The 26,254-nt window shown below is 32.3% G+C and overlaps 1 protein-coding gene across 3 annotated transcripts in view; it reads right to left on the bottom strand.

Moving 5' to 3' along the window:
- Positions 1-4,324: 4,324 nt before the first annotated feature.
- LOC118190086 (alpha-tocopherol transfer protein-like) overlaps positions 4,325-26,254 on the bottom strand; it is a 58,225-nt gene continuing 36,295 nt past the window's right edge. For 2 of the 3 annotated variants that reach the window (XM_085827204.1, XM_085827202.1), the window contains 3 exons: positions 24,401-24,597; positions 11,883-11,993; positions 4,325-7,272 (listed from right to left, as the gene is read on the bottom strand). In XM_085827204.1, the coding sequence (XP_085683330.1) occupies positions 7,078-7,272; positions 11,883-11,993; positions 24,401-24,597 (503 nt within the window). In that variant the 3' untranslated portion in view covers positions 4,325-7,077. The remainder of the gene's footprint in view (positions 7,273-11,882; positions 11,994-24,400; positions 24,598-26,254) is intronic. The other variant, XM_085827203.1, reaches the window with a different exon arrangement.

Raw genomic sequence — 26,254 nt, forward strand, 5'->3', positions numbered from 1 at the left:
TTCGGTTAAGGTACAAAAATTAAGATCAAAGTTTATTGTATTATTAATATTAAAATTATGCATTATTTCTTTTCTATTTATAGAGCTTCTTCCTAAAATACTTTCTTAAATACGACATGATTTTTTGGCTTCTTTTAAATCGAAAAATGTAAGTCAATTTATAATTAATGCTCTATTCGGTTCATTTTAAATTAGAGAATTATTAGGAATTAGCGAAATACTTTAAATAAGTATTTCGCTAATTCCTAATAATTAAATAAGTATTAAATAGTATTTGACTTTCTCTGAACATTTCTGAAAGGGAATAAAATAAGTTTTTTTTTAAAGTATTATTTAAAACTTGTAACTGAGTTATTATAAAATGTAAAGGGAATAATTCTTTTAATTATACTTATCAGATTTTTTTTTACCCTTCATTTCAACAATACATATTCCAAAACTCTTTATTACGTTCTTAAGTGCGCATCTCATAGCATTTGCTTTACAATACCTTTTAACAGATTCCTTTCCAATACGAACAATTCTTGCTTAAATAGTTTTATAACGTATTTGTCAACAGGATTTCAATTTATGTTTACAATTCAATATTAAGGTTATTATATATTTAGATAACATTTATAATCATTATAAATTAGATACATTTAATCATTAGATTTCTTCACAGTACTTTCACAGTTGTTTATAAGTGAATAAATTCTTCATTTCAAATACATTTATAAATAATTTAATGATTATTTAAGTATTTTGTCAAAGGCAGATACATGCTTTTTGCAAGCACATGCATAAACACCCATACATATTTCCTATTTATCATTTCCGGCATGTGCAAATCTTTAATTTCTGTGCATTCACTATATTTTTCGTGTAAAGTAATTTACACTAATTTAGCATACACCCGAAAGTTTTACATAAAAAATATATATGAATATAATTTGAATGAAAATTATAAGTATTATTTTTAGTACCCACTCAAAGGTCAGTTTTTCTTCAAAATTCCTCCACGATGGCATCTCTCTCTTTAGGCAGATAGCCCTTGCATGCGTTACTCTATTTAATAAAAACTTAATCTGACCTATGTGCCTAATTACAAATATTTTAACATACATAATTTTATATTTACATTTAGCCATCAAGTTTCAAACTTTTCAAATCTTCTAGAAAATAAATTTTGGCAGATCTCTTTTAGCAATTTTCTTAAAATCCATATTTTTGTAGTGCAACAGCTTAGAATTTTATAAAACAAATTCATAATCAAAATCGCTGTTGTTAGTTATCGAAAAATAACCAAGATGTGATTTTTGCGTAAATTTTAGTAAACTATACAAATTGCTATTATCCATTACACTATGAATGTTTCTTTCATGCGAGAGTGTCCCTTTTTCGATTTCTATGGAACTGTCGTGTGTCGAAATACTATCAGAATCTTGTCAAGCGAGCTTCTGAATGTAAACAAAGAACATCCCCTCTGGTGACCCAAGCTTCAAAGCAGTGCTTCACTTCTAGCGCGGAATGGCCCCTCCTCCCTTTCCTACCTCCATGGTTAAGCCCTAACGGAAATGTAATACTATCTGAAATTTGCCTGTTATTATGACTCCTGAAAGAATAGTTTCCTTAAAGTAAATGTCATCTTCCGTTAAAATTGCCATATACTATTATTTATAAGCAAAACAATGGAATGATTTTCTTAGAAATTGGTTATTTTATGCTAGAGTATTTTTGTAGAAGGAAATAAGAAGGAAAATTACGAACTGTTTTTCAAAATGTTGTCTAATGTACACATGAAATTCGCTCAATAGGCGCCTCGCCAGTTTGATTTCATCAATAAATTATCCTTTTCATCCTTATGTGGCATTGTATATTGTTATACAGATTTTAAGGCTTTAAATTGCTAACTATTAATATCAGAAAATCCACAGAAAAGGAAAAGTCTGTGATGCGATTTAGAGATGGGTCGATCAGGAAATTTCTTTTTCAGTTTTCCTTTTGTGCAAAATTACATACTTAAATTCCTAAAATATGTTTAATTCAAAAAAGAGGTAGAACGAAATGCACTGGAAATGTCATGCAGTGGAATATAATGGCATCAGAATACCAGCTGTCAGTTATTAGCTGAAACTAATAAATATTAATATTCTCTCTCATTAAAACGTGATGCATAACGATCTTGTTGATTTTTATCACTCAAAATATCGGAAAATTATAGCTTACGATTTTAGAAAAAGTCTTGGAATATTTGGAACTTGTCTGAAATGAATAAAAAACAAGTAATTTTAATTCCTCAAAGAATTATATTTTTCCATCTCTTAATACATTAGATGTATTCCTCCCATTTAATGAAATTTAAATTTAACAATTGTATTACTTCCAATAGAACTTCAACAGAATTATAAAATTCGAATATCATTTTGATGGTAATTGAAATGTTACTAATATGATTGGCTAATGTGCTCTGAATAATGTTTTCAATACTTTTGGATAAGTGATTAAAATAATGTTATATTTTCCGAATGGGGGAATTTCTGATCAAGTTTTGATTTTAAATTTTTGAAGAGTAGTATTGTTTCCGTGAAAGACCGAAACTGAAAACGTTGACACTTACCACATACGTAAAAGGCCGAATATTTGATTGCATTCTCATGCATTCGGAGTATCACAGGTTTTGTTGCAATAAATAAGATTACATAACATCAATTACATAATTAGCGATACAAGCCAGCACCGGGGTGGGTGACCACCCACATGACCTCGGACTTTGACTCTATTTTTATTTAGTGTGGTTCTTTAATCTCTCTTTTAGGGAAAACGACAATGTTTTCCTGAGTCTTTTTCGTCGTGAAATTCGAGAAAAAATAAGCATGAATGTGTTATATTATGTTTATCTGTAAAGTGAATTTTGCTTACATTTGATTTCTACCTTATGCCAATCCTATTGTTGTATAACTTCAAGTACTCTTTTCACGGACTCATGAGAATTTTGCCCATTATAAACTCTCGTATTATGTTTTTACACAAGTGATTAGAGACTTTGACTCAGTGACTCTATGAACTTTGTTTTGTGGAACACTTTGGTATCTTTTTACTTGTACATAGTCCCTTGCATATTTAATCAAGATATTTACATAATTATCCTAGAAAATGTACATAGTGTGTAGAGAGTATTTCTTGTATATCTCGCTCTCACCCAAACAGCATCCCATATCATGGTGACCAATATCACGTGACCGGCCTGCTATGATTTCAAGTTCTATTTTCACCGATTTTTTAGAGAAAATTGGCTATGGAAACTTGTAAAGAGTATTTATTACTACTTGAAGGCTCATTGAAAAATATTTATTATTATCTTTTATACTTGTATTTTTTTGATACTGTTGGTTATATGTAATTATAAGGCAAGTTTTGGAAGGAAATGGTTCCTTTTTCCTGCGTAATTTTACAAAACAATACAATACAATATTCTTTAAAAGCAATAGTTTATTGTAATTATAGGAAGAAAATAACTATAATTAATTGCCAACTATGGAGCCATTTAAATTATGATTGATTATCTTTGTACTTGTTTTTATTTGTTTTGTGATAGTTTCCAGTTCCACCTTACTTTTACTTTATTTTATCAGTATCTGACGGATAATAAAAACTAACGGTTAAAGCAGAGATGTTTAACTGTGTGAGAAGAGAAGCACAGAAAATCATAAAGCCAATTATCGTTGTACTTGTTTTTATTCTTTGTTTTCTGGTGTTTTCTAATTCCATTTCATTTATTTTATCAGTATCTAACGCATAATAAAAACTGACTTTTAAAACAGAGAAGCGTAAATGAGTAATCAGAGAAGCATAACCGTATTGCATAAGAAGTGACAGGAATCACGGAAGTACCACACAGTTAAAAACATGCACCTAATAATCTCTTTACATACTACTATTAGGGAATGACGCTAAGTAGAAAGATTTGCAAAACTTGGGCTTTGACAAGTGCCACAACAAATATACAATTCTGGTGAGCATCTACCAAATAACGGAGGAAGAATATTTGGCATTTCCATAGCATGGAACATTTAATGCGCTCACTGTTGATAAATTACATATCATATTCAAGTTCAATTATAAATTATATTTGCTCTCTAAAAGCCTGCTCCTTCTTCTGTTGCGTTTTTGTACAAAGTAGATCTCTGTATATCTATTACTTTATTTCTGTTAACTTTTCAAATACTTAAACATTTTTAACCGCTCGGACGTCAAAATTCATTGTTAAGTTTAAAATTTAAACTTAAAACTTAAAGTTTAAATTTAAACTATAAATAATAAATAAATATTAAATAACATTGCCTGTGTATTAAAATAGTTTTATTTATTCGACATATTGATAGAGTTTAGTACAAATACAAAGATATAACAAATACAGTAATACAGTTTTTGTCAGGAAAATCACATTATAAATTTCTTTTGCATTAGTGTAGCATTTAATTGGGTAACTATCTTAACATAATTTTCAAGACTTGAGTCATTTTCTTGCTGTATTAAACAATATATATATTTCTTAAACAATATTGATTAATTGATTACATTATCATATATGTGGGTTCTTTAGTTTTGAAATTACAATTCATACTCAAACAAATTATAACATTAATACATCTATAATATCGTTCATCTATTAATACAGCATCTATAACACCGTTTATCTATTAATACAATATCTATATCATCTTACATCTATTAATACAAGATCTATATCATCTTACATCTATAAAACAACATCTTACATCTCCTCTCATTAAAACAAAATGGTGAGAGTTTTATCAATTTCACTCGTGCTAACAGCTAAAATTTAGACAGCGCGAGGAAAAATATTAAGGATTTAAAATCCCACATTCGGCCTTCCTGCTATGCGTCAACCTCGACGACATTATTCTACTCTTGGCATCATAAATCATTGATTATCTTACATCATCGTCTTCTGTAAAAGGACCATCATCAAGAATAAGCCGAAACCTGAAAAGAAATACGAAGGGAGAGGAGAAGATTGTGTGCTAAGGACAAAATTGAAAGGAAATATCTTAATTGTCCTTCATCTTTGCAACAACAACCTCGTCAACAGTCCCTTCTATTTTTCAGAAATTTCATCTCAATCGAAAAGTATCTTCAATCTTTCACACTTCTGGAAAAGTTCATTTCACCTTAAAAATAACATTAACTGAAATAAAAGTCATTATTAGGTAAAACATCACAGTTCGGTTATCAGTTGTATCACTCCTGGTTAAAACCTCATAATCAGTATTATTTTATACATCTTCTGCTTGAGTCCATGGTTTTATGTATTCAGCGCATGCAGTTGTTTTAATGGGCCCTTCATGATCTTCTTTTACAACGTCACAGGAGTCATTATTCTTTATTTTGACAATTTGAGACGAGTCTAAATACTTTGATTTTAACTTAAGGTTTGGTCTAAATTGCGTTCTTTTGATTGCTACTAAATCATTAATTTCATAACATTTTGAAGAACGTCTTCGAAGGTTATATGCTTTCTTATTTTCTTCTTGTATCTTAAACATTTGTTTTTTCGCATCTTTTCGGAGCTCTTCTCGGTAAGTTTCAAAACTATTTTGAATTTCTGCGTCAATTATTTCTTTAATGCTTTCTTTTCCAGCAGTGTAATCAGTACCTGCTTGAAAATTAGAAGCATTCTGGTTTTAGAATAAGGCTTAACGGATTTATTTTTATCGTTATCTAATTTAATTTTTTCATATATCTTAAGTTTTTCCTAAAATTCTGCCAAAGTTTTACAACCGTAAAGAATAGCTTTATTATATGTAGAATCATTTATACCATTAATAACATATTCCATTAAAGCAGCGTTTTCAATATTACCTTTAGAACACATATTTTTAATTACCAAAAATTATTCATATAGAGATTCTTTTTGCTGCATTTTACGTTTTGATAATAATTCATGTAACTGAGCAGAGTTATACTGAATACCATATTCATTTACTAATAAAGCCTTAAGGGCATTCCACGAATAAATTTTCGTTTCACTTTCAATGAATAATTTTGCTTTGCCAGTTAAAGATCTTTTGGCGAATATCAGTTTCTGAAATTCATTTAGTTTTAACAAATTAGATACATCCTCAAAGTTTTCAATGAATTTGTCAACCGAATTATACTGATTGCCATCAAATTTAGAAATCAAGCTTTCAATATCATTAAAATTTATATACGCATTTGAAAACTGTGAAAATGGAAATTGAACTGATGACTTACTAATATTTCGTTTTAGCTCATGACCTTCATCAACAGCAGCAAAAGAAGAGTTGTTGAAAATTCGAGCAGTTGATGCATGGATTTCACTATTAACAGAAATATTTCTTCTATCATCCAATACTGCTTCATATTCCTCTTTTTGTTGTTTGTAATTTGATCCCACTTCTGACACCAATTTTTTGGGTTCTTTAGTTTCGAAATTACAATTCATACTCAAACAAAACATATTTAATGAAACATTAATACATCTATAATATCGTTCATCTATTAATACGGCATCTATAACACCGTTTATCTATTAATACAATATCTATATCATCTTACATCTATTAATACATCTATATCATCTTACATCTATTAATACAAGATCTATATCATCTTACATCTATAAAACAACATCTTACATCTCCTCTCATTAAAACAAAATGGTGAGAGTTCTATCAATTTCACTCGTGCTAACAGCTAAAATTTAGACAGCGCGCGAGGAAAAATATTAAGGATTTAAAATCCCACATTTATATATATATTTCAGCAAACTATAAAATTTTAAAAGATTTGCTGATTTCAATACTTTTTGGTATGTTTGATTACATAAATTAGCAGATATGGTTGATAGTTTCCGGTGTCTGATTCACTGATTCAAAATTTCATACCCTTTCTCCTGAGTTTATTTAATGACATTTTCTGTTTTTTTTTTCTTTTTTTTTTAAATTTTAAGTAAATTTACCTGACCTGAGAGTATAATTTATATTTTAATATAACCTGTAATCTAAAAAGATATTAATATAAATAAAGTTTAGTAACTATAACATTTATTTATCACTCAGATTTTATCGTGTCTCCCTTTTTAAACCCACAGTTTCTCATCTCTTCCAAAACTGCCTCTTGCGTGAGCGCATACTTGAAATATTCTGTATTATCTATGGGACCTAAAGATCCTCCCAATTCCTCTGGAAGGAATTCTGGTGAAACGTATTTATGGAGTTCTTCTAAATTGCTCCCGTGCATAAATACCTATGAAAAGAATTATGTTATTATTACACTACTTAATTTTTTTGCATTAAAGATAATATTTGCTCAGAGCATAATAATGGGCGAAATACCTATGTACCAAAGTGTGAAAAGAAATACACCAATGAATTTTAATATTTCAAAACTTATGGATTGGTTATAACATTAATACAGAGTACAATGGGAGCAGAAATATTTACTGAAATATTTTTACTTAAAATGTCTTAGCTGATCATATAACTTTTTATAGAACTGTGCTCAAATATATTAATATTTTTATTATAGAGTTTTTCATTAATTAAATAATAGTCAGAAAATTTGCCATAATATCCCCGCAAGTAATGCCACATTTTCCTAATATCGTCATGGGGAGAGTAAAACAAAGTCACGTGAGTACATTGTCCGCATTGAATCAATTTATACTCATGTTTAAAATTTAAAGATAAGTATCATTTTTGAGTGCATAGAAAAAATACCATGAAAAATGTATTGGAGCTATTTATTTCCCCCTACCTAGTAACATTTTTGAGTGTATAGAAAAAATATCATGAGAAATATATTGAAACTATTCATTTCCCACCACCTAGTAACATTTTGAATGTATAGAAAAAATATTATGAGAAATTATTGCAACTATTTATTTCTCATACCTAATTCAAGATTATAATCATCAACCTATTAGATAAAATAATAGATCAAAATAATGATAGCAAGTAGTTTAGAGAAAAGTTTTAAAAAGGAGTTCAATATTGATGAAGGATAGATGAAACACACTGATCAGTGCCTATTCAGTTTAATTGTTTAGTAGGAAATATGTATATTTTAACGTAAGTTCATTATAAACTGATTTAGCAACTTTAAGGAGAAATTTTTCCACTCCTTGCCGGTCACATGTTTAGTACTTGAAAAAAAGAAATGAAATTTGCTTCTTTTATTTATTTATTTACTTATTTTTAGATTATAATGTTGATAAGAGAATAAATCAAGTATCGAAACTGACTACAAATATAAAAAAACATCAGATTTCAAAATAGCAACACAGGAAATATAATAGAGGAAAAACACTGCCTTCAATTAAATTATTAACTGCAAGGCACTCTGTTTCGAAATATCAGACAAAATTTATTTCCTTACATTCTTCCTTATGACTATTTTTTTGTAATTATAGGCATAACAATCAAAATTTGATTAAAAAAAAAGCATTATCAAAAATAATAAAAATTGAAATAATGACAATCAGAAAAAGAAAAGACAGGGAACAAATTTCTAACTGCGAAAGAATTTATGCATCACCGAGAAAAAATAAGGATGATATAAATTTAAGACAGATGTTTTTCCAATATCTTAATTTGCACACGTGATCTCTGGCGTCCTTGAAATGCAACATTTCAGATTTTGGGTTGACGTTTGTTAGTTTAGCTAAAAAGCCTCTTAACAATTTTTTAATGGAGTTGTATTTCACCATATTCAAATATTCTGTCAACTAATATTCTGAAAAATCCTCTCTTTCTTCGCAAATATGTGAACTGCTAATATTTTCCAATTGTCTACTTACATATCCAATATGACAGTTGCAACTTAGCAATCAACTAAATTGTTTATTCTCAAAAAATGAAACATCAGCATTTACGATTTCTATGAAGCATTTTGTATTCTTTTCATTGTTTTGCATAAAATAGTCATATTATAATAAAATTCATAAAACGTACTGAATATTTTATTATTTTAGAACAAAATTTAAGCAATATAAATTACAAAGTCTCGTATAATTTTAACAGCAAAGGAAACTGAGATCAACATTTGTAAATCAAAGTTAGCAAGTACTAGCATTTATCTAACACTTGGAGTTACGTGTAGAGGATCTTGTTCATCTAAATTATCTTACAAATTAGAAGCAATAAAAGGAGCAGTTTCGAGAATAGAGCTTTAAAAGCAATCAGGTACAGAATTCGGATTGTGAAGACATAAGATTTTTGTGATGCTAAATATAGCATAAATGAAATAAAATGGAAGTGCCTATCGCTTTAAAGAAACGCTGGCAGAGTTTTTTAGGTTTTCACACAGTTTACAAGAAGAAATTTCTTGCTGATGATGCATTATATATATACAGTCAAAGGAACTTGAATTTTCCTTATCAGGATTCTAATTCTTCCATGTGGGAAATAGCTAATGACCGCTGCATCTCGTTAAACGGGATCCGTTAACTTCCACATACTCTCTGTGACGGTCAAGTAGCATTCATTCAACAAAACAGGAACCTAAGTGAAGAATAGAGAAGAATTCGAAGGTAACTTCTCAAACTTCTTGACGTCATTGTTCATTTCCCCCGCAAGTAAGAAATGCAAATTTTCGACCGAAAACATTGTTTGTTATTAGACTTGTATCACTGAAGACACTGTGTCCTCAGGGGTTACTAAAATGTATAATTTTATTTAATAACTTTCCTGTACCGGTAAAATAGTTCTCCTGCGCTTTGTAGTATTAAATTAAACAAAGAAAAAAACCTGCTATACACAGCATATCTCTGAATCAACCTGAAGTTTCAGCTGGGAAAATAATAATAATAATAATAAAAAAAATAAATAAATAAAAAAAATCTGAAATGTTTCAGATTTTAAATTACGTCCAAAGGGGCGTTTTTTTAACGTTTTGAGTGTTACCTTTATTTATTAAATATCATGTTCTTTTCACTTAAACCATAAAATTCAGTTCAAGAGCAATATCGCAAAATAATGTTAAATTAAGCATATCTTTAGAATTTCCGATATACACAGTCTCGCGAGCTGGAGATAAAAGTATTTTTTTTCTATATAACGTTGCCATTTCTCGCTTTTAAAGCATTGAGTTTGTAAATCAAAAATTCGTTAAAGTTTTACAAAATATAAAATCTATAATAAAACAAATTCCAAATTTGGGATTTCAGATGCCCATATTCGCAGTAGGATTTCGTCATTCAAAATTCGATGGCTCTATGTACCATTGTTTTATCACAATGCGAGAAATAGACAATAATTTATGCAGATTTTTCATTATTTAATTTCTTCAAATATAATGCAGGACTCTAACATTTTGTGGCAACCGACGTTTATGAGTCCGACGCAAAATCGCAAAACGAAAACAATAGTCATTCAGGGACAAAGACTCTTTGGACTAAAAAAAAAAAAAAAAAAAAAACTCTCAAGTTAATTTTTTTTACAGGAATTATTTTTCATATTTCTTACTAGCGACCCGCTCCGGCTTCGCACGAATATAAAATATTAATGGATATTTTAACAATGAATCGCAGTTCATAATCTTTTTCTGAATTTACATACCTCACCTTAAACTACGATTTTTGAAAATAATTTCCCTAATATTAAATTGATTTCACTCTAAATTTTAACCAAGATCTTAATAGAAAATTCCAATCCATAAATTATGGTTTTATTTAATCTAATCTTATCTAACCTTACGTACTTATAATTACTATAAGTGCGATTTAAAAATTAACCTTAGAATAGAATATCATTTATATTTTAAAACTACTATCATACAATTATTTATCGTAACTTACTTATAATTATTGACACGTTGTCGCGCTGAAAGCTAGAGAGCTCCGATAATAAACGCGTCCGATCGATGCTAAATTCAAAGTGCTATAGGGAGAACCGCGGCCTCCGACGCACTATTTATAGGCTCGCTCCCGCCGCCCCGGCCGGCCGGTACCGCCACAAACGCTACGTCCCGCAATTTTTTAATCTGTAGAACTTTTCAATGTGTACAATACTTAGTACATTATTTTGATAAATCTCGTAAGGTTCAGCCTGCGTTTGCAATGTAAGCGGAAAAAATGTAATTATTTACGACATCCCATTAGAAACCTCAAAAATAACAGTATTTCTCCACTATTTAATGGATGTTATTATACATATAAACCTTCCTCTTCAATCACTCTATCTATTAAAAAAAACCGCATCAAAATCCGTTGCGTAGTTTTAAAGATTTAAGCATACACGGGGATATAGGGACAGAGAAAGCGACTTTGTTTTATACTATGTAGTAATTAATATATTTATAAGGTTTATTTTGTTTTCTGTATTTCAATCTTTAATGGAATACCTGGCTTCTGTTTGCTAGGGTTCTTAATAGTCCACCCCACCCTAGCTATTAAAGCAGCTGTTAAGTAAATAGTGAAATTCTTGTTTCATTAATAATCCATTGTAGTAATTGCAACCATTTATTTGAATTCTGTTTCAGTATAATAGAAATAAACGAATTTTAAATTATGTTTAACTTTGAGTGGTACCATTCAGAACCAACTAATGTCAATTGATTAATACCGTGTCAAATGGCTTAGAAATGCAAAACATGAAAAATTCTTTGAACTGGAGCCTGTGTGTTTAAAATCTTAGTAGTCTTTCTGATACACGATGTAGTTATATTAATTCTATTAAAGCTAACTTCTATCTCTTATTAATATAGTTATCCTTATTTATTAAAAAGCCTGTAAATAGATTTTGCATAAACCCATAGCATAGAAATTCCATTTGAAGCTCCTGACAGATGGCATGTCTTTCAAATAATCCCTCAATTCCCTCATCGATTTTAGAAACACTAATGAAAACTGTACTTACCCTTCCTCTTATCTTCTTAGGCAGGGCATGTTTCACAGTATTATAAATAGCATGGAAAATCCGTGGTTCATTTACAACATGAATTGCCTTAATCCGATAAGGCAGGCAATCCTACAAGTTTATAAAATATTTCATAAGCAAATGCATATCATAAATAGATATACGTTCAATATTTATCTTAGAGAAATTAACTTCTTTTATAACAGGCTCTATTTCTATTAAACTGTAAATAGTTGATTAACTTTTGAAAGGATTATTTAACTAACATTGAGTTACAATAAATTTTCCATGTGTTACGTTTAGCTCCCACTAACGTAGTTTGATTTGTATCGTAGACAGCTCATCTATAAGCGTAGCAACAGTTTTTAAATGTCTCTAGTTAACTTTTATAGGGCCTCTGCGTCTAAATGAATCAGTCTTATTGGAATATCGTCAGCTCAAGACAGGCTACGCTTGTTCGGGTCTGACGTTCACTGGGCTGTTACTGGGGAATGTTTATAAGTGATTTGAATTCAAATTAAGATCTTAAATTAAAGAATAATATTGATCAAGAATCAAGATACTTTTAAAACTCTTTAATTCTCATATATAGAAAACAAGCTGACATGCTAAATGTAAACCAAATTCATCCTCAGACTGACTTTAAGCATGCAGAGTTTTAGAAAACTATAAATTTTGAAGCCAAAAGTTCCTTCTTTTTTAGAAGCAAAAGTATTCTCCCCATAAACAGATTTTATTTCAAAAGAATTTAGTTCACTAACTACTTAAGCTGTTTCGTGGATAATTTTGATGTAATTTCCTGAATGCTGTTTAAAGAGAAGTTTTGGAAAATTTGGTAAATAAGATTTCAGAGTAATATAATTAATGTGGAAAATCATTAACAGGTATAAATTATCAAAAACCCTTCTCAGGTAGTGAATGAGAACTCAACTTGTTAACTTTAGTTAATTACTTAATTAAAGTCTCCTTTTTCTGGAATGCTTAAAAGCCTTATTGAAAGATCTGAAGTCCGTTGATTGTGCTTTATTTGGTAGATGACACTGTGTTCTTTGTAAAAGAAGTTTCTTTCTTTCCGTCTTTTTAAACGACTGTTTCTTCTATAATTTAAATTTCATCCAGAAATGTCTTAATGTTTTTTCGTTACTAGTTATTTTACAAGTGAAATTTATTCTTGTGCTTGGGGTAAAATCACAACTTTGATAATAATTTAAGCAAACAAAATGTTTCTCAGTCGATAATCTTGTTTATACAATTAGAATAAAGTTCTGCTGTATTTACATGCGGGTTATGCAAAGAAACTACAGTGTATGTCTCTACCCAATTTTACTGTAGTTATCGCAGTATTTATATAAAGATTAAATACACTTTAAATAAACTGGAATAATTGCATTTATTAAATGCACTATTAACTGGCATGCACATAATAATTTTTATAAAAATTGAATTTTATACTTTCTACATCAGGTATATAATCAAAGACCCATTTTAAGGTCACGTTCGCATGACAAAGGCTAATAAATAACTTTATAAAACCTAGCAGAAACTCTAATAGAATGTATAGACCTCACAATCATGCCATCTCACAATCACATTCCTGTGATAGAGCAATTTCGTTTTTGCTATTTTGTTGCTATTCAGTTCTGTTAGCTCTTTAGTTAGATTTAGTGCGTACTTATAATCGTATCGCACAGCAGCACTTCCTGCAGTTGAGACTCAGATACACCTCACAGCTATGCCATACAGAGTTGCATAATTTTAATGGTTATTTTGTTTTTCTCAAGATTTTATCTATTGTACGTATGAAATTAATATTTGGGAGGAATTTTCAAAATCAGCATGAATAACAAGTAACTGGAACAATGTTTTTTTTCACTTTTAAAGGTTCTTATCTGTAAATGGTGGAAAGCAAAGATTTACGTAAGAATGGGAATGAAATTTTGAAAGAAGAGAGTAAGAATATCCCAAATGCCACAGAAATTCTATACGATAGTCTTTCGGCAAACGCTTATTCTGTTCTTCAAACTTTTCACTGCTTAGAATACTTGAATATATTTCCCAAGTCATTTAAAGAAATTTCATTGTTTCAAATGACTGAAACCTGAAAACGTCCTCATGTATAAAGAATTGAGTCACGCACTGAATAGGGATAAAAGATTCGATACATGACAGCAAATGTTTCATTTAAACCTGAAATTTGAGAAAATTTGCAGCTAAGTGCAAAAAATAAATAAACAATATGCGGATTCACCATTATTTCACTAAAAACATTATCTCTATACTTCAAACATTTGAAATTATTTTGAACCAGAGGCTCACATGGCCTATTATTTCCCTTAAGTTACGTTTTGTAATGATTTCATAACTAAATTTTATTGTACTTGGGGCAAGGTATTGTGCCCAAGCACCCAGATATTTAACACCATTACAATAAGGAGCAGTGTAAAGAATATCAAGTCAGTAGATTAAAGGGAATTTGTTCAGCCTTAAGAGTTATTTTGGATGTACTAATCATTGGCACATGATATTATGTCTCACAAATCGATAAGATGACAGAAGACGAGAAAACATTATTCTAAATAGAAGTGCTGAAATGGAGGTGACAAAAACCTGTTCTTTAATCAATGAATGCGGTAGGAGGAAAGTTATCTTTTCTGATCGAGATTGCGAGTTCATCATAACGAGCTCTGATTGCTCTGATTAAAAAACGGGCGAGTCGATTATGCTGTTTCTTCTGAAATGCGTCAGCTGAAAACTATCGAAATTGCTAATAAGAAACAATAATTCACGTTTTCCCCCAAGTTTCCGATATGAAGGACCATCTAATGTGCGCATGTGACAATCTTTAAAGCAAAAGTTTCCGACCTGATGTGAATTGACTTATGCGGAAACCGTTTTTTCCCACGTTGGCCGCATTTCGCTCGAACGTGCCAGTGTGAACGCAGCTTTATTCGTTGGTGCGTGGTATTCGTAGACCTACGGTAAGCACACAGAGTGAAAATTCATACAGTGCTATTTGAGTTGACTGCATACTTCACTAAAAAGTGCATTCTATTCATTTAATCTTTAGTTGTAATTTCCGTAACAATGATGCAGTAAAATTTTTATTACTTATTTTAACTAACTAGGATTCCTGAACAATTTTTTATACCATGGGTACTACTCTTATATACGCCCTCAGATGTATGGCGTCTCCAAATGTCGCGATATGTGTTCTGCGTTGGGTTTTGGCACGATGTTGATTGTATGGCAACGCTTTTGACGCTGAAGCTTTATTTTGCTATAATGGTTGGTTGGTAAGGGTAAAATCCTAGTATACGGTGCGGCCTTGGCGAGATTTTTAAAATTGTCGCCAACACCAAAATGATGCGTTTACGTTTGTCGCCAAATTTTTGGCAACCTCAAAGTAAAGCGTCACCACAAGTTTGAGTTGGCAAAAAAAGTAAACAAAATGATAATCATAAGATAATAAATCGTAAGCATACGGTGAGACACACGAAAAAACGCAAGCATTTAGAAATTGAAAATAATTTTTAACAGACTTTATAACAAATAAAAATATAATTTTCAACATGCATCGCAACAAATACAAAACATTCATATATGAAATACCATGGCTCAGTGTCACATATGTTTTAGGGTCTGTGTCATAACTCAAATGCCATGGCCCTCAAACTCGGGTGGCGGAGATATTGCTTTTATTGCAAATATAAAGTCTTTCATTTTTTCGGATGACGATTTATTATTTTTTAGGCGCCGCCACATATATACCACCAAATAAGAGACAAACTCTTCGCTTACCTTTTTTGTCCCCTTCATTCTACGCTTAACAGCACTCCACGTTCCTTCCAAATCCTAGTATACGGTGCGGCCATGGCGCGATTTTTAAAATTCGGCAGCAATCCGGCATCTACTGCCCATTGAATTACAGCAAGCTTTCCTTCCAGTTCTGACTTCCAAAAACATTTCGTGTTTAAATATTCGCAATTCATAGCACTGCACATCATAATCGAAAAGTAACGTTATCCAACTGTAGAACAAAATACGTTAGCAAATAGAACTGTAGAACAAAATACGTTAGCAAATAGAACTGTAGAACAAAATACGTTAGCAACACGAACTGTAGAATAAAAGACGTTATCAAACTAAAATAATATTCAGTATCTGACCAAAAACCGATTAATTAAAAAATATTAACCAATCAGAAACTCGGTGGAACCACACAAAAAATAAAAGATAAATAAATTTTACCTGAACATACGTTATCCTTTCTCATTCAGTTCAGCCGAAGACCGAAGATTAACGGAACTTCAAACAATGGTTTGAAATAATTCTTCTCTTCCATCTGTACCAATCAAAACTTCTCAATTTAAAATATTTAATGAGCATGCGCGAAAAGGCTCCCAAATGCACTCTCCTCCAGAGCGTCCAAAATCGGCTTAATTACCACAATTGGCGCGCTTATTAATCTCTTAACCCGAATTTTGCCAATTCTCATGTGCACCGTGTACTAGGATTAAGCTTTGGTAAGTTTCGTGGGAGTTTTGAAATGACATATGTTGCACTGGCCCGGTGGCAAAATTTCAGTCTCGTATTTCGGATTGTGTGCAAGGTAAATTTAGTATTAAAAGGTACGATGTTGGAGTTGTTAACGAGTCTTTTGTTCACGAGTGTGTTTATGCGGATTTTATTCACGAATGTATGCTGGACTTTGTATACTGCGTGTCTCTGAAGCTAGGGTGAAAGAATCAAGCTGTGGAAATTGATGAGTTTTGCTGATGCTTGAAATTGATATTTCTGCTGTTTGAAAAAGCATTCACAATGGTGAGTGCATTTTATTTTATTGTTGTTCTTAATTTGTAGAATGAATTTCTATCGTTATTATTGTTTTTTGAATTGTTTGTAATTTATTTTAGTTATTTTAGTTTATTTTGTGGATTTGTGCGCAATGCCGAGGCTGTGCGCGATGCCTAGATTATGAAATTCACTGATTTCTTTTAAAATTAAAACAAAACGCTGTGTACATGGTATTGTTTGAAATTTATTGTTGTTATGTTTATTTTAGCGAGGTGGGCGTAATTCCTAGATTCCTATGCTGCATAGATTGTGCAATTCTCTGATGGTATTTTAAGTTAAAAAGATCACTGTGAACATGGTTTCTTGTCAAATATTTTTCATTAGAAACTTAACGTTTTTGCTATTTTTTGTTTCGGATTTTTAGCGTAAATTTTGTGTTTAAAACATTGTTTTTGCACGTGCGAAAAACGCGTTTTTGCAGACATTTTAGGATTAAAATTCGAAATGTAGATAAAAAATTCAGATAGTAATATGGCGCCGTGCAGTTTCTCGCCAACTGAGGGCGTGTATAAGAGTAGTTCCATATCATGAAGTAACTCATGTATTGATGAAGACTTTAATGTATGGCTTTGCACATACATAAATCGTTCGGGTAGAGTTGACTTTAAGGTACCCCTTGTATTATCGCGAAGTTGTTGTTTCATTTATCGCCAAGTTGTTGTATTATTTATGGTAACCTGAGTAGTTGAACATTATGGAAACCCTATTATGACGTAATCGTTTGCATTATTCTGGGAAATTTTGAATCATGGGATGTTTTGCAAAGGCTTTTGTGATGTGTGTTGCTTAGGAAGTACATTGCTTGTTTCATTGTTTAGACGGTACAATGGCTGAATGTAGTAGAATTAATTTGAAGTTTTTGTACTATTTGGAACGAAAGAGGAAAAGTGAATTAATTGTGTAAAAGAAGGTTTAATTAGTAGCCATAGTCCGAAACTACGTAATATATATTTTGACTTTTATTTTTTGTGAATTTCTGTGGCGACGCGGATATACGGATTGCAGTTCAGATAATTTTTTGGATGCTGTTAAGGAATTTTGTGTGCCCCAGACTGAAGACGAACGAATATCTAAATAAGGTAAGGGGATTTTTGCTTTGTGTAGCGCTAAAATACATAACAGGTTTTTCTTTTTTGTGTTATTTTATTGTTTGGTTTAAAATGTAGCTTATTGAGATTATGTATTTTTTGTTTGCCTCTACTGTAGAATTGGGTGCTCCTTTGACCTTTTAAGTGAAAATATATAGATGGGTACATGGACAAACTCAAGGGAGTGCGTAAAGCGTAGTTTGTGCAATTCGGGGATTTTTTTAAAGTGAAAATAGGTCGATGTGTACATGGATAAAGTGAAGGGAGTGCACAATGCCATTTTTGTGCAATTCGGGGATTTTTTTGAAGTGAAAATAGGTCGATGTGTACATGGATACCGAGTTTGTGCGATTCTTTGACTTGTAATTTTGGCTTGCGTAGCGGCAATTTTTAGCGCTAAAATCGCCGCTGCACAGGCCAAAAAAACAAATCAAAGGATTGCACAAACTCGGTATCCATGTACCGCCAAAAATTGCCAAGTTTCGCCAAGGGGTACCCTAAAATATACTTTTACCAATCGTTCTAGTATAAAACTTTAACTGAAAAGCTTAATATTCCTTAAAATTTTGTTCATGCCAATATACTATTAGCAGTCCGTTTGCAATTTGACGGCTTACATTGAAATCGAGAAGCTAACATGTTAAGAAAATCTGCTATTGATGTTAAAAATGGAAAATAGTGTAGAGAAGCAGAAAAAGGTACATAAATTATTTGTACTTTGTTGAGATATTTGTAATCGCATTCTTACTGGTTAAAAGGAAGTATAGCTTTCTGTCAAGTCCGAAACATTCATTAGCTTTCAGCCAGGTTCGAGTTATTCTGAAACTTAAATCTCATTCTGTATGTTACTTTTGATTGGTTATTTATTGTGTCTTGTTTATGATTTGCTAAACCATGATCTGTTGTGAAGTTATATATATGACCTTTGTAACCGCTAGCCACATGCCAATGAGCCTATTAATCTTAAAATCTTTCCTCTCCGCTTTCTGCTTTAGTGTTGTATTGTGTATAAAAAAAAAATTTATAAAAACCAAAAAAAGTATAAAATATAAAATACAAAAAAATTATAAAACCTAAAAACTTTTAAAAAATATTTTGATTCTTAAGTTTTTATTATCTCATCTCTATCCCTAAACTTTCTTGAGCCAGTGGCTCCCTCTAGTGTGCATCAGGTAATTCACTTATGCAAAATTTTTTCTCATTTCTGCTCGCTTTTAGTAATTCTGATGAGGAGGTAAATGGTTTTGAACCATAGGAACTCCGTAATTTTCAAATCATTGGCATTGGCATTATCGCTGATTTTCAGGCTTTTTCCTCTCCTAAAGAATGAAAACCTCACCCTCAGACTGAAAAAGAGGATTTATGAAACTGTCATCCGACCCATTCTCACGTATGCTTCCCCAGCCTGGGCAAACTACAAAGCAAACGAAATTAGCAAACTCCAAGTGCTTCAGAATAAGGTGCTAAGAATCATCACAAAAGCTCCTTACTATGTTCGGAATAGGACTCTCCACTCCGACTTGAAAATAGTAGATACTATTCAGGACTACCTCAGCAGAATAAACAACAACTTTTTTAATAATATTATCAATGTGAATCCCGCTAATTTCACGGACATTCTTATCTACGAAATCCTGGCTGAAGACAAAATCCTCCGCCCATTTGCCGCCCACCTCTTGAGTTCAGAATTCTAAGTTCCAGTTTTCTGGTTTTCAAGCAGCATCGATCGGGGTCAGTTTCTGGGAGGGTGACCTCCCACGTGACTGGCTCCGACGAATGAACAGTTAGTAATCGGGCTATCCTACACAGGTCATCCGAAGTTTCTTTCTCCGGCCCCTGCTTGGCGGATTCCATCCAAGATGTAGCAGTACAGGAGCAAAGTGCTTTTTCTCTCTCCAGCACACTTCTACCTCCACGAGAGAATATTTCTTTCAGGTTTCTACTCTGTCAGGCCCCACATGGGATCACATCAGGAACTGGCAAGAGCAGGACTTTAATTTCCTGCTGAAAGCCAGTATAACCGCAAAGTTCCAAAGCTTATCGCTGCTTAGTATTTTTCTGTTATTCTGCCTGCTTAGTATTATTCTGCCTGTACTTATTTATCTGTGCTATTGCTTGTACTTAGTATTACTCTGCTTGCATGTAACTCTGCGTATTACTCTGCATATCTCAGTAATAAATATTTGTTTTGCGAACCACGGCATTTTCTATGTTTAACAGCAGAGCGTGGTTCCTTCAAAAGTTAGAATTCGCTGATAGTTCCCTAATTGAACCTTCAGTGTAATAATTTATCGTTCGCGTGATTTTGATTTGGTATATTGTGAATGATGGCTTTTTCCGGAGGTGAAAGGGAAGCTTTTGGTGTAGCGCCATTTGACGGTGTTAATAACTTTACTGTTTGGTGTCGAAGAGTTCGAGCAGTATTTACGGCAAGGGAATTGGATACGTTTTTGGAAACAGAAGCAGTTGCGGACAGAGTTGCAGATGTTTTGAAATCAAAAAAAGCTTATGCCTTAATACTTGCCCTTCTAAGTGACAATGTTATTGCTTCTCTTCAACGTGAAGACACTGCATGTAAAATATGGAAGAAACTACAAGCTACGTATAGCGCTAAAGGTGCAGTGAGTCAAATTTTAACGCGTAAACGTCTAGCTACCATAAGGAAATCCAAGGATGTGTCAATGAGATAGCATATCGACAGCATAATGAACCTGGTGAGTAGTTTACGCGTCTCTGGCTCTGAAGTAAGCGATTTTGATATTATTATTTACATTTTAATGTCTTTGCCAAAAGAATATGAAAATATTAAGGCATCTCTAGAGAATCAGCCAAGCAATAATTTGAGTTTAGATTTTGTTACAAGTAGACTTATTGATTGTGAATCTCTTATGTTTGATTATAAAAATGAAAATAAGTATTCTAAAACAAATACAGATAACTCTGTTTTTATTAGTGCTCGTAAAAAATTGTTTTGTACTTATTGTAAAAGAAAAGGACATTCTGTTAAATTTTGTAGGAAAAAGAACTGCATCTGTCATAACTGTGGGAAAAGTGGTCATTTCAAAAGTGAATGTTTTGATAATTCTAAAAAGCAGGCAAATTCAAATAGTAATAAGTATGCTTCCCCTGCAATATCTTTTATGGCTGGAAATCTTGTGCATGATCAATTTATTATTGATTCTGGTGCAACTTCTCATATGTCTTCTCACAAGGAATGGTTTACCTCAATTAAGCCTAAGACTGGAACTGTTAAGTGCGCGTCTAAGTCGGCGGTTTTACAAGTGGAAGGAATTGGTGATATTTGCGGTAAAACTAAGAATGGTGTTGAAATAATGTTAAAAGATGTTCTTTACGTTCCAAAATTAAACGGACAATTAATTTCTGTTAAAAATATTGAAGCAGCAGGTTTGAGCGTAATTTTTAAAAATGAAATAATTTATATTGAAAACAAAAACAAACGTTTTAGATTTGGATACTTGGATAAATGCGGACAATATTTTAGTGATTTTTCACCAAATTTATTTACAGTTTTAGCAGTAAAGAATGATGATTTATGGCACAGAAGGTTATGACACTGCTGTGATCAAAAATTAAAACTGATGAATCTTCCTGCAAAAGAATCCTTTTGTGAAGTATGTGTTCGTGCCAAACAAAGTGCTTTGCCTATAGGAAAGGGTCCTCGCATAAAAGAATCCAAACCGCTTATAACTATACACACTGATATATGTGGTCCAATAGAACCTCAAACACTCCATGGGGAAAGGTATTTCATGACTATAATTGATGACTATTCGAAATTTATGGAAATCAGACTGCTCAAAAGAAAAAGTGACATTGCTGATGAACTCAAGCTATTCTTTAAATTGAATCCAACTGTTGCAAAACTGCGCTGTGACAATGCCAAAGAATATGTCAGTGGAGAATTGCATGAAGTTGCTAAAAGAGCAGGTGTAAAAATAGATCCTGCACCTCCCTATACACCTTTTCTAAATGGTGTTGCTGAACGAGCAAATAGAACTGTACTGGAAAAAGCTAGAGCAATGATACTTGAGGCAAAATTACCAAAATTCCTTTGGGGTGAAGCAGTACTTACGGCTGCTTACATAAATAATCGACTCCCAAATAGTTCAATTGACAATCATGTTCCTTATTTTCTGAAGTATAGTGAAAATCCTGATTTAAAAAACATGCGTGTATTTGGCTGTGATGCTTATACTCTAGTGCCACCATCGCAAAGAAAGAAACTAGATGAAAATTCTGTCAGAATGATATTTGTAGGTTATTCCACAATGGGATATCGTTTAATGATTCCAGAAACAAGACGCATCATTGTTTCCAGAAATGTTAAATTTAATGAAGAAAAGAAGAAAGTAGAAAATCAAAAATATATTTGCGATAGTTCTGATTTGAGTGAAAATAACAATGATGACATTAAAAATGAAGATAAATCAATTTCAGACACTGATAACGGCGAATTAAATGCTGCAAATAAGAAGGAGGAACAAAGAAAATCCTCAAGAAAAAAGAAACAGCCAGTTAGGTATCCTGATCCTTTGATTTACCAAGTAATGTTTGCACAAGACACTCTGACATTTGAAGATATTGCAAATCTACCACAAGTAGAACAAGAACCATGGAAAAGAGCTATGGACGAGGAAATGAAATCTATGGAAGATAACGACGTCTGGGACCTACAAAGTTTACTCCCTGATAAAAGAGCCATTTCCTGCAAATGGGTTCTACGTAAAAAACAAGATGGAACTTACAAAGCGAGGCTTGTTGCTCGTGGCTTTATGCAAAAGGAAGGCATAGATTATACAGAAACGTTTTCTCCAGTGATTAGTATGTGCTCTTTACGTTTAATCCTGGTAATTATCAATAATGAAGGTCTGCAAACTTTTACTTTAGATGTCAAGACAGCTTTCTTGAACGGTAAGTTAGATGAAACCATCTACATGGACCAGCCAAAAGGATATGATGATATGAGTGGTAAGAAATGTAAACTTAAAAAGAGTTTATATGGTCTTAAACAGTCTCCTCGACAATGGTATCAGAAATTTCTTAATTTTGTTATTAAATTAGATTTTAAGCAATTGGACTCTGAACCATGTATTTTTATAAGAAATTTAAATTGTAAGAAAGTAATTATGGCTCTTTATGTAGATGACTTATTAATTGCAGGTTCAGATGTAAAAGAAACAAATATTATAATATCATTGTTATCAAATGAATTTAAAATGTCAAAATCTGAAAGTGTCTCAGAGTTTTTGGGTATTAGACTGAAATTTGAGTCTGGTTGTTTATATTTAGATCAGAAACCATACATTGAAAAATTACTTGATAAATTTAAAATGTCTGATTGTAAAACAGCCCAAACTCCCATTCAACCAAAATCTACAGCAGCTGATTTTCAGAAAGGAAATGCATTTCATGGCCCATACAAAGAATTAATTGGATCTTTACTTTACTTAGCATATATCACACGGCCAGATATTATTTTTGCAGTAAATTGCTTGAGCCAACAGCAGGAGCATCCTACTGATGTTGCCTGGTGTGCCTTAAAAAGAATTCTTAGGTACTTGAAAAACACTTTAAATTTAAAATTGATATACAAATATGGTGATTTGGAAAGGGCAAACTTGTGTTTGTAGATGCAGATTGGGGGGGGGAGATACTCAAGATAGGAAATCAATTACTGGTTACTTTATAATGTTTTCAAATTGTCCTATTATGTGGTGCTGTAACAAGCAAAAGTGTATTGCACTTTCATCAACAGAAGCTGAAATAATTGCTTTATGTAAAAGTATTCAAGATGTTTTATGGAAAAAAAAATGTAGTAAATGAAATTTCCAGTGTTAAAAATGTTTATATTTTGAGGATAACCAGTCATTTATCAAAAGTATTGTTAATGAAAACTTTTCAGGTAGGTTGAAACATATAGATATAAAATTAAAGTTCACTCGTAAGACTGTTAAGGAAAATAATATTAGAACTGAATATGTACAATCAGGTTTACAAATTGCGGATATGTTAACTAAGGCTTTGTTCAAAACAAAATTCTATGAACTGTTATCTTTGAGCTGTTTAGAAATTGTGTAATTCTTTTAAGTTTTGTATAACATGCGATTAAGGGGGAGTGTTGAGATATTTGTAATCGCATTCTTACTGGTTAAAAGGAAGTATAGCTTTCTGTCATGGCCGAAACATTCATTAGCTTTCAGCCAGGTCCGAGTTATTCTGAAACTTAAATCTCATTCTGTATGTTACTTTTGATTGGTTATTTATTGTGTCTTGTTTATGATTTGCTAAACCATGATCTGTTGTGAAGTTATATATATGACCTTTGTAACCGCTTATCGCTGCTTAGTATTTTTCTGTTATTCTGCCTGCTTAGTATTATTCTGCCTGTACTTATTTATCTGTGCTATTGCTTGTACTTAGTATTACTCTGCTTGCATGTAACTCTGCGTATTACTCTGCATATCTCAGTAATAAATATTTGTTTGGCGAACCACGGCATTTTCTATGTTTAACATACTTAAAATATGTAATTTCAAAATATTAATCTGTACTTACCTTTACAGAATTGAAGCTAAATAGTAAAAGCTTCATACATGCAAATTTAAACAAATCTGCCATAGAGAAGTCCTTAGCATCAAAGATTAGCACCCAGCCGCATATAGAAACAGCATCAAATTTGCAACCAAGCAACCCAACTGTCAAAGTTACTGCCATAAAATCGTCTATAGAAGTTTCTTGCCATTTAAATCGAGCTGCAATTAATAATGTTTTTTTCCCCACTTTAAGATTTAAAGCTTTACTTGCATGAATAAAAATCATTTAATACATATAGAGAATATAAATAAAAATATAATAATTGTTTTTTGAGAAAGTAAAGAAGGTGACATAAATGCAATGGTCATAAATGCAATGGTCACAAATACAAATTGCATGTGGCCCGAATGCACAGCCTGACAACCGCTAAATGGTCTGATATTTTTAAAACGAAATGAAAAAATTTTAAGACACTGGAATATTTTCCTAGCAAAATAAAAGTGTTTAAAATTCTATTTTAAATTTCGCTTAGTAAATAAGCTTATCAAAATAAGCATAAACGCTAATAACAATAATAATAACTCAAACGAAAAATTTAAATTTACATTTATTTTCCATCTGAAATATAAAGGTTGGTAGCTGCAAAAAATTTTGGTATTTAAGTATTATCCCTTGAAACATGAAAGTCGGCAATCCGCTACCATCAAACTGTGAAAAGTTGATGGAGATTCCCACAAAGTCCCACCAAACCTTCCTGCGGAATTCTGAGCCACACTTCATTCTGCAACGCTTGGAATCAAACACTAGTCAGTGTCCCTGCACAATCCACCGAATATACCACTATAGCGGCAGTATTCGACTTGCTTCGTTTTTGCGATTCCTGTAAAGGTTATGTCGATTTTTACTATTTTCTTAAGACCTCGGATGTGGTCGAAAGGTATAGTCTGATCACTTGTTGAGTTCAATTCTAGGCGAACGGTCTGGCTACACGTACCTTTCCGCGTTTCTTTCCATATGTATTATGGATACCAGTCAATTTACCCTAATGCTCTATAGGCGCATCCCTCTCCTTAAACTTCTGGGGTGTATACACTGACTTAGTACTTTACTATGGCAGTAGAACACTGGGAGAACAGAAGCGCGAAACTGGCGGTTACAGGACCCCGAGGGAAGATTGTTCAATACGGTTGGCCCAAGGAAGGACTGGCTTCAGTCTTCAAGCTAAGATATCAGTAGCCGTCACTGCTTGTCGTTAAGTCTGCATTATGTGTAAATCCTCTGGCGCTGGGCTGCTCGCGTAGTATTGGTGGAGCTATCGACGACCAGTCAAATTGGCAGGCTGAAATTTATTAGCCACGCCCTTCTAGGAGACAGAAAACAGGAACTGGTGTCCCCTAGGGCACGTTTGATTAGGATTAACTTTAAAAAATCTGTGCTCGGTGAATGTGAGACTGTCGGCAGTAAATGGTGAATTTCAATGTCATGTTTTGGAGGCTTGTCTCCCGCCTTCTGCCTGATGCGGATGACAAAAATGTAGTGGAGCTGGACATGTAGTACCCTATTAAGTGGGGCGGGACAAGATGAACACCACATATATTCCTTTCCTTAGACAGTCACCCCGAGTATGCTTTGTTATAATCTAATAAATAAAACCAAGCCAAACCTCTCGAACTAATTATTTGGGTTGATCTTTACATTACGGTAACTTGGCGATTTTTTGGCGAAAATTTGGCGACCAACTCCCCTACAGCAACCCTCTATTTTTTTTTCCCCGCCGCCATTTTGTCTTCACGAAGTAAAGACATGTTTCTTTTCTTCTTATCTACTGAACACTTCTTCCAACAATCTACTAGCCGAATTACACTTATGCTAGAA

Source organism: Stegodyphus dumicola, chromosome 11 (genome assembly GCF_044657685.1).
Source record: "Stegodyphus dumicola isolate Sdum_Otavi_A_Nest chromosome 11, ASM4465768v1".
Lineage (NCBI taxonomy): Eukaryota > Metazoa > Arthropoda > Arachnida > Araneae > Eresidae > Stegodyphus > Stegodyphus dumicola.